We start from the raw sequence: 10,348 nt of genomic DNA, 5'->3' as shown, positions 1-10,348 counted from the left end.
TATAATTTGTAGGATCACGTTGTTCATTTCTCCAAAAAATCTTTCTGAAATTTTAGAGGGAATCATATAGAATGTAGAAATCAATTTTGAGGGAGTGATGTCTTCTATTTTTTGCATACTGGGGATTGAACCCAGAGCCTTACTCATATTAGGCAAGTGTTTTACCAGTGAGTTATATACCCAGCCCAGAAAAAATATCTTTATGATTTTGAGTCTTAACAATCCATGAATATAGTATACTTTTCCATTTTTTAATTTTTTTTCATGTTTTATTTATTTTGTGATTCTGGGGATTGAACTTAGGGCCTCACATATGCCAGTCAAATGCTGTACCACTGAGGTACACTCCAGCCTTTTTTAAATTTTGAGAAAAGATTTCATTACTTTTACTAGGCTGAATTAGAACTTGTGATCCTCCTCCTTCAGCCTCTAAGTCATTGGGATTGCAGGTGCATGCCATTGTACCTAGTTCATGTTTTACTTTTGTCCAAAAATATTTTATATATCTTGTGCTAGAGTCAACTTAGATACTTTATATTTTTATGTTATTGTTAATAATATCTTTGTAAAATTTTTATTTGTTTAAATATTACATTTTACTTCTTTTATACTAACTAGCAGCTTCTCAAAATTATTGTTTTTATGCTAATGATTCATAGATTGTTTTGGGGCCTCTGTATAGGTAATAGTCATGTCAGCATTTTAAAAAATAACATTTTTGTTTTTATCTTTACAGTTTTATTTCTTTTATTTATTTTTCTATTGTTTTATTGTTCTGGTTCAGACTAATATTTAAAGTGATCATTGTTGTTCTTTGCTGCTTTCATTTATTTATTTATTTATTTTTAATTATTTTTTAGTTTTAGGTGAACACAATACCTTTATTTTTATGTGGTTCTGAGGATCCAACCCAGTGCCTCATGCATGCTAAGCAAGCACTCTACCACTAAGCCACTGTTAAAGAAATGTGTTTTACATTTTATCATTGTTTATGTTGAGTTTTTTGTAGACACTCTTTATCAGGTTGGAAAATTTCCTTCTATTCCAATATGCAGACTTTTTATTTAATCATGAAGGAATGTTTAGCTATACCATTTTTTTTTTACATTTACTGAAAATCTTTCTCCTTTAATATCTCAATGTGATGAACTCATTTAGTTTTAAATCACCTGTGTATTTTAGTGTTCAGCCTAAAACAGTCATGATATATTACCTCTTTTTAAAATTTAATTGCTGGATTTAATTTAACAATATTTATTTTGAGTTTTATTTTGCAATACTGGGGATTGAAGCTTGGGCCTCACATGTGTTAGGCAAGTGCTCTATCCTCAGCCCTTTTTAAATTTTATTTTGAGATAGGGTCTCGCTAAGTTGCCCAGCATTTAGTAATCTAGCAGATTGCTGGAGGCTGAATGTCAATAACTAATAAAAATTTTTAAAAAGGTTTAGCTGAATAGGAAACTAACAATCTTTAAAAATTTATACACCTAAAAATCAGGACTTAAAAATATACAACATAAAAACTGACAACTCCTCGAGAAAATGAAAAAATTTAAAATCCCAGTGGTAATTGATATGTTGCCAACAAAAATAAGAAATTATATATATATATATATAAAATTTTGAAGAGTAAAAAATACACATTATTTTCAAGCATAACCAGAATATTTATGAAAACTGATCATCACAATCAAAAAATTAACCAGAAATTTCAAGATCACATTCTCTTGCCATTATAGAGTTAGAAATCAACCAAGAATAAACCAGAAGAAATCATATGCCTGGAATTTTTATAAAACAATAATTAATGCACTGGTCAAAAAAATTGTGATGTACGATAAAAAGTTTTACCAATTAAAACTTGTGGAATGCGGCTAAACGGAGTAAATGAAAGAAAAGAACTAAAGCTTAAAGATTAATGTTTAAGTACCCAAGGTGTAAGACATTATAGAGTAAAACCAAAGAAAGGAAATAAGAAGCAGAAACATTACCACAGAAAATATAATTATAGGGGAGGAGGCTGGGGATTAGTAGGGATGGTGGAATGTGATGGATATCATCATCCAAAGTACATGTATGAAGACATAAATTGGGTGTCAACCTACTTTGTATAGAAACAGATATGAAAACTTGTGGTATATATGTGTAATAAGAATTTTATAAAAATAAAAAAAACAAGTACATGTATAAAGACATGAACTGACATGAACATACTTTATACAAAGATATGAAAAATTGTGCTCTATATGTGTAATAAGAATTATAGTACATTCTGCTGTCGTGTATTTAAAAAATAAAATCAATTTAAAAAAAGAGAATACAATTATATTCCCCCCCAAAAAAAATTCCCCAAGAAAATAAAAGCAAATTTTAAAAAAAGTTGAATCATTAGTAAAAATTTTCACATGCAAAAGTAAATTCATACTAGATGCAATTGATTTTATCACTGTTTAAATTCTGCCAAATGCTCAAATAATTAAAATCTGAAACTATTTGAGAGGTTAGAAATGGTACAATACAGGCTGAGGTTATAGCTCTAGTGATTTAAAACTAGGATAAGTAAGGTAGGTAAAATTCAGCACAATTAATGTAAAATTAATATAGAAAAATAAATAGGTGAGGACGGTTTGGGTTTCTTTCTTGTGTGTGTGTGCGATGTTATTTATTAATTTATTTTTAGCCTTTCAATTATAATGATTTTATCCCAGGGCTATTGAGGAAGAATGAAGTGTGATTTCCCTAGGATTATTTATTCCTTAACAGGGATTTTAAAAGAAGGCCCTCTAAGCAGGAAAGAAAGGACATCATTGAAGATACTGCACCCACAAAAATGATCTCAGGATTTCAAACATCTTTCTTTCGCTTATAAAATAACAGACTATAAGGGTATTTGGAACTCCATAGTGGAAATTTTCCTACAAGCTTCTCTCTTGGCAGATTTTTAATCCTTTGATTTAGGGGTGGTCTGACTTAAACAGGACTGGGAGCTTTTACTACTAGTCTTACTTAGTAGTATAGGTATTTTTTCCTTTAGGCCTTTTAATGGACCTAACTTTAACTTAAATCCTTTTTATTATCTTAGGCAAGGGATTTATGCTTATATCTATTCATGTGGTTGTTCATTGAGCATTTACTAGGTTTCAGACATTGGTTTGTGTGCTGTTTGAAAAAAATTGGGTAAAGCAGACAAGTTCCTGCTTCACTAATAAGTAATATTTACCAAATATTTACAGTTGTATTATGCTTTATATATGAGTCATTTAATCCCTTTGGAAAGCTATATGATTAGGTTGTATCCCTACCCCTACTATACATGTGAGTCGTCTAGATATTGGCTTAAGATTGGAGCAAGAGGGCTAGGGCTGTAACTCGGTGGTAGAGCACTTGCCTAGCATGTGTGAGGCACTGGGTTCAATCCTCAGCACCGCATAAAAATAAATAAATTAAATAAAGGTATTATGTCCATCTACAACTAAAAATATTAAAAAAAAAAAAAAGATTGGGGCAAGAACCCAGAAGAGTTACTAAAATCACACCACATATAGGGAGACTCAGAGGCTTAAACTGAGACAATAATAAAGTAAAAGATTTCTGCTTTGTAACTGCTCATGTCAGCAGTCCAGTGCCTCTCGACTGGAGCACTATAAAATATAGTGATTCAGGGTTGTGGTTCAGTGGTTGATTGCTTACCTAGCATGTGTGAGGCACTGGGTTCAGTTCTCAGCACCGCATGTAAATAAAGATTCAACAACTAATAAAATTTTTTTTTTTTTTAAAGAAGGGTCCAGGGATGCCATAGTTGTACTAAGTTAAGGATTAACCCTCAATCTCTTTTCTACCATATTATTTCCACCAGATCTTATATATACTGTGTGTCTATAATACAGTTTTTCCAGTGCCTTCAAAAGGTCTTGAGATAGAGGTACCTAGGTTACCTTCATCAGTATTAATTTCTCTTAATGGTTTGCTTTAATTTATCAAAATTATGTTTCTCCTTAGTTTCATATCTGTCTATCTTAGGGTGATTTATGTTGTTTAATTATTAGTTAAAACAAATCTGATTATCTTTGAATTTGGTCCATGAGACCTTCATAGATTAAATGGCTATCCTACAGAATCAGTAAGCAATGCTCAGTAGCATATGTAATCTCCGGTGGTTAATTACTGGTTGAGGTGACATGCAGCAGATGTCTGACTCTTCCTTTCTGGGTCTCTTAGCAACAGCTCGAAGAAGAAGCAGCTAAACCTCCTGAGCCTGAAAAGCCTGTGTCCCCTCCTCCTGTGGAACAGAAACACCGCAGTATTGTCCAAATTATTTACGATGAGAATCGGGTAAGCTTATGCTGTCTCTGATAGCACAGGCCTTTATGCACCCTTGACTGTGCCTTTTCTGTTTTTGAATTTGTTCCATTACAATTTTCATTATATTAAAATCCTATTTCTATTTTACATTATATATTGTAGATATACTTTTTAATGAGTAGAATTTTATCAGCAAAGTTTGTCCTATTATGTAAGTACCAACAAGCAAATTTGATTATATTTAATATATAACAGCTTTTCTGTAGGTTGTTTTTCACTTCTTTTTCTTTTTTAATAATTAGTTTTTAGTTGGACACAATACCTTTTATTTTATTTATTCATTTGTTGAGGATCGAACCCAGGGCCTCACATTTAGTAGGTGAGTGCTGTACCTTTGAGCCACAACCCCAGCCTGTTTTTCACTTCTGAAATGGTAGTTAATACCAAATCTTGATAATATTTCAGTACAGATAGGCCTTGGATATGGAAATGAACTTCATTATCACCTTCAGGATTCATAAATAGGCTTTGTTAAACTTCAGTTTTAAAGTTTAAGATTGACTTTGACCTTTAAGTAGACTTTATTTTTAAAATTTATTTAAACAGTTCTTTTTGTATTCTTAATTAAAAATGTCATGGATTTAAGAAAGCTAGGCCTCAATTCTATAAATCATTTTTGTATGACAAAATCAATTTTGGGCCAGAACCTTGTCTAGAAACTAGCAGTTAAAGGGAAACTGATTTCACCTCAATATAAAGAAAACATTCTATCAAAGCTGATAAATTGTGACTTCCAGAAGTTCTCAATACAAAAAAATGTTAACAGGCTTTACCATGGAAGAAAACAGGCTTCTTAGCTGAAAGTTGATCTTACAGTAAAAGTTGAGATTGTTTCAGACTATTTGCTTTGTAGTGAATTGATTGATCAATCTGTTGTATGCCGAGAGCCTATAACATTATAATAGCCAGATATTTTTTTTAAATTATTTTTAGTTGTAAATGGACACAATACCTTTATTCTGTTTATTTAGTTTTTTTAATGTGGTGCTGGGGAATGAACCCAGTGCTTCTAGAATGCAAGGCAAGCTCTCTACCACGGAACCACAATCCCAGCCCCAATAGCCACATCTTAAAGAAAATTTGAGTTTAAGAACAGTGACTGTTAGAATTGGGCGCCATCAGGCAGACCTGTAAACCCAGGGACTTGGGAGGTAGGAGGATCAGAAGTTTGAGGCCAGCATGGGCAATTTAGTGAGACCCTGTCTCACAATTTAAAGAAAAACAGCTGTGGATGTAGCTTAGTGTTAGAGTGCTTGCCTAGCTTTTGTGAAGCCCCACAATGGGGAGGAAGGGAGAAAGGAAGGGAGGGAAGGAAAGAAGGAAAAGTACCTGTTGGCTCTGCATTCAGCTTAGTAATAGACTGTTTGCCCCTTGCATATACAAAGTCATGGTTTCCATCCATAGCACCACAGGCAGGGAGGGAGGGAGGGAGGAAGGAAGGAATTAGTAATTCAATAAACATTTATAGATATGATCTTGGGCTCAGATATGTTTGTATGTACAGGTAAATAATTGAGTCATCAGTTATAAATACTTACATATCGTTAGTGTTATAGGCAGGTTAAATGTAGATAAGTAATATTAGTTTCTTGCTGAGCTCAATATTGGTCCATTTTATTGAATAGCTGGAGCAATACATGAAGATAAATCCAGTGAAGGTAGAAGGCAGTAAGGGAAGTGAGTGATGAACGTGCCGTGTCGGGGGTGGGGGTGTCCAGTGTACACAGTTGCCTTCTTACTTAAAAGAAATCAGAAATAAGGGGTCTTATGTGATATCTCCTGGTGTTTAAGAAATACTGTGTATAACTACAGAACACTCTAATGGGCTGATGGGCTTCACTGTCAGTTTGTGACCTCGGGGGTAAAGTAAATAAGAATTAGAGCTGAATGGAAATTTATAATTTAGTATAAAACATTTTATAAAATGTTGACTTACTCCCTCCCCCACACGTGCACACACGTGACAGGGCTTGAACTCAGAGGCGCTTAACTAACACTGAGCCAACCCTTTTTTTTTTTTTTTTTTAGAGACAGGGTCTCATTAAATTGCTGAGGGCCTCACTGTTGAACTCGAGGTCCTCCTGCCTCAGCCTCCCAAGCTGCTGGGATTACAGGTGTGCACCACCATATCCGGCAAATGTTGACCTTTCTTAAAACAAGTTAATTTTCAAATAGATTCAGCTCAGTATGTTTACTGGTTGGTTGAGTTCTTTAAACAGGCCTTGTCTTAAACAATTTCAAGATTAGTGAATTCTGTGTTTGCTTCATTGGAATATGGACTGAAAACTATCTGAAGAAGATGTGATACTTATAGATGCCTTCATTAGATAGCGTAATAATGTTTCTTAATGCCCATTAGCAAAACTTGAAAACTCCTTTCAGGCCTCTTCTTTCAGTTTTAGCATTTATATTTTGATATATTTGTGCTATAAAGAACAAAAAATTTGAAATCTTATATTTTTAACTCATAGAAATTGTGGAAGTCATCTTTTTAATTTTTTCTTCCTTCTTCACCCCTTCTGTTGGGGGCTGAACTCAGGGCCTCTTCCATGCTAGGCAAGTGCACTATCACTGAACTACATCCCTGACCCTCATATGCTTTCCTAAATATACCTTGCTACTAGTCATTTGCTGTAGTTGTACCTCTGTAGTTCTAGAATCAAAGTGGGGGCTCCTGGAGGGAAAGAGAGAAGAGCTAAGCTGGATGTAGAACACTGAATTTCTCCCTGCTCACTTTCCAGTGCTTTCTGCCTTACCTTGCTGCCTTTTATAAGGTCTCCGCTGCCTGTGCAACATTTTTTTTTTAAATAACCTTATCTGTTTTGATACCATCAGCAAAGATAGATGGAACAACGATGAAAGCACATCTCTCATTCCTTGTGTAGCAGTAGTCTTTGCTGGTTGGAATTAAGCTGAGTGTATCTTAAAGAGATGTCAACCATTATCATGTTTAGGAAATTGTTCTTTCATTTAAAACTTAGTGGGAAGAAGAAAACTATCCAAAAGAGAATGTTAATTTTAAAGATGGCTTCCTGAGAGAAGTTGATTCCATTTGATTTAATTTTCAGACTAAGTTTGTTTAGTTTCCAAACAGAATATTCTCCTGTACTATTTTTAACACTTTGATTTGCTATTTCCCTACTCATTTGTAGGTTTCAAAAAATATTTGTAAGTGCTCTGATTTCAGAATAATGACACATATTTGAGAGAAGTTTTCAAAAATATTTGTTTATATTTTGACTGTAGAGTTTATAAAAGTATATGATAGTAGAAGAAAGGAAGGTGTTTACAGAGAAGTATGCTTAAGGGAAGCAACCTCCTCAGGCCAGTTTCTTAGGAACTGACTTTTTCTCTCCCTTTTTCACTTGTGTATGTATAACCAGTCACTTAAGAATATCAGTCCTACCTCCCAACCATGAATCTGGTCACTTGCATCACTGCACCTGCTTTGCTATTAGCTTAACTTGAGCTTTCATCTCACATAATTATTGAGTCTCCTTCCTTCAGTCTTTTTTCTTTCTAAGTCAACTTTCATAACCGTTGCCTGTAACATGATTGTTTAAACAAAACTTATTTTGCTCTTTTGGGATTTTTGGTATCGAATCCAGGGCTCCACACATGCTATGCAAGTACTCTGGAACTGAGCTATATCCCTAGCACTTTTTATTTTATCTTGAAACATAGTCTTGCTAAGTTGCCCAGGCTGGTCTCAAACTTGTGATCCTTCGGAATGAACCACCCAAGTTGCTGGGATTACAGGATTGTGCCCAGCTCAAATGAAACCTTTTGATTATTTCCCACTTTCTACACAATAGCCCAAATTTTATTTATCAGTAGTTACATGTCTACTTGTCTGGCCTTTGCCCTGACACTCCTTCCTTAATAATATCCTACCAGAACAGGTTTTGGATGTTCCCTTGATGTTGTTAGCACCTTTACCCCACTGTGTGCCTTCAGACAGTCCAGTGTTTTGCCTTTCATGTCAGTGGAACCCACTCAGACCCCAAGACACAGTTCAAATATCATCTCAATGAAAAATTTCAGGGCCCCTCACTCTCCTGCACTTGGAATGATATCTTATTCTGTTTTTTTAGTGTCTAGCAAGTGCCTGGCACATAGAACATACTCAACATATGTTTGAAGAATTAATAACTTAGATCTGTAGACTTAGAATGAAAAATGCAATGTGGAAATGCTAGGGTTTTTAAGTTTTTTTGCCAAACTATTGATAGGTTAGGTAGTACTTTAGATTGTGTTACTTTTAAAAATGGTGTGTTAAATATAAAATTCAATATTTACTTACTATTAGTATCAAAATAGCTGTTTTCTTTGTTGTTGAGCTATTACGGTTTGCTTATAACTAGAAAATTAGTTCATTATATACTTTTAATTCAGAGATCACTTGGGTTTGCCACAGCAAATATTGGCCACTTTATGGTATTTTATGATTTAAAGTTTTGTTAAAAGATAGAATGTGTTAAAATATTTAGAATGTTTTGGGGGGTTTATTTACAGTAGTGAATCTTCATCCCATCTCTCTAGATTCTTAATATTTATTTGCTTATAAGAACTTGCTTGGGCTGGAGATATAGCTCAGTTGGTAGAGTGCTTGTCTTGCATGCACAAAGCCCTGGGTTCGATCCCTACAACAATAACAAAATAACAAACAAAAGAACTTGCTTACATATTAGGCATCACTTTCACTATACATAATCAGCTTTGACTGAATTTAGTAAGGGGAGCTATGAAAATAAAATTAGAGAAGATTTTAGCCCATAATATAAAAGAAGAATATTTGGAAGGTAGAATAAGTTGAGCTATAGATTAGTCTTAGATAATTTGAGTTTTTTTTTTTTTTTTTTAGACAGGGTCTCACCAAGTTGCTGAGGATGGCAGCAAACTTGCAATCCTCCTGCTTCAACCACCTGATGCATTGGCATTATATGCATGTGTGAACATGCCTGGCCTGAGATATATATTTTGAAATAGGTAGTGATTTTGCTCTTGGCTAATATGATTTTTAATTGTTTCATATAACAATGTCTTTATCTCCAGAAAAAAGCAGAAGAAGCTCATAAAATTTTTGAAGGTCTTGGCCCAAAAGTTGAACTGGTAAGCAATTTACTTTTTTTTATTTCCAGAACTTTGTGGGGTTTTTAAAAAGTAACTTTTCTTGTGATGTAACAGGATATAAACCATTTATTTTGAGATAAGTGGGATGTAGGTAGGCAGGGTGGTAGGGATGTAAATTTCAAGTGATAGTGAATGAACTTGGTTCTCTTTGCAGAAGCATATTTCTGAGTATGTTTCTGTCTAAGCAACCACTTAATCATTCAGGTAGCAGGAGGAAAAATAAAGAAATAGAAAACTCTTTGAATTTTATTGTTAAGATTAAGGCAGTATTTTAATTTTCCTTTGCCTTTGAAAGAAAAAATATCTATGAATAGACTTATTTATTATAGGATATATTGGGGTTTGTAGACTTTGTTACAGAAGTGCTGTTTTTAGGAGTTGGGGTAATTCAGGGAATCCAGTTGTCTGGATGATTCAGTAGGTCATGTTATGGTATATACCCATTAGTACTTGACCTAGGCTTATATTAAAATATTGTTTCTTTGTCTCTTCCTAGACATATGTACAACATTTTATACGTAAATATTTGATTTATTTTATAGCCACTCTATAACCAGCCATCAGATACAAAGGTGTACCATGAGAACATCAAGACGTAAGTATTTATCATCTTTGGAGTTCTTCAGTTAAAAACCATATATTCTATTAAAAAATCATTTTTATGTTATCCGCTGACATTATTACATAGTGTAGGTATGTTTTAGATTTGTGTAATTTGCTATGTTATCTTCCTCTGGCTTCTTGGGGGTTGGGGTAACAACTTTGAGTTTCCGAGGCCAAAAAATGAAATAAATTATTGCATAAAACTAGCTGGTTTTATAATCTGCTAGTAAAAAAGGTGGATACTTAACAT

At 33.7% G+C, this 10,348-nt stretch overlaps 1 protein-coding gene across 30 annotated transcripts in view; it reads left to right on the top strand.

Annotated features, from left to right (window-relative positions):
• Positions 1–10,348, top strand: part of NCOR1 (nuclear receptor corepressor 1) — a gene marked incomplete at its 3' end in the record, with an annotated part of 155,741 nt that overhangs the window by 50,606 nt on the left and 94,787 nt on the right. For all 30 annotated transcript variants that reach the window (XM_081270140.1, XM_081270139.1, XM_081270131.1 and 27 more), the window contains 3 exons: positions 4,219–4,332; positions 9,418–9,474; positions 10,038–10,090. In XM_081270140.1, the coding sequence (XP_081126266.1) occupies positions 4,219–4,332; positions 9,418–9,474; positions 10,038–10,090 (224 nt within the window). The remainder of the gene's footprint in view (positions 1–4,218; positions 4,333–9,417; positions 9,475–10,037; positions 10,091–10,348) is intronic.

This window comes from Spermophilus citellus, assembly GCF_964194105.1.
Source record: "Spermophilus citellus genome assembly, chromosome: 17".
NCBI lineage: Eukaryota > Metazoa > Chordata > Mammalia > Rodentia > Sciuridae > Spermophilus > Spermophilus citellus.
This window is presented reverse-complemented; position numbering and strand designations above follow the sequence as displayed.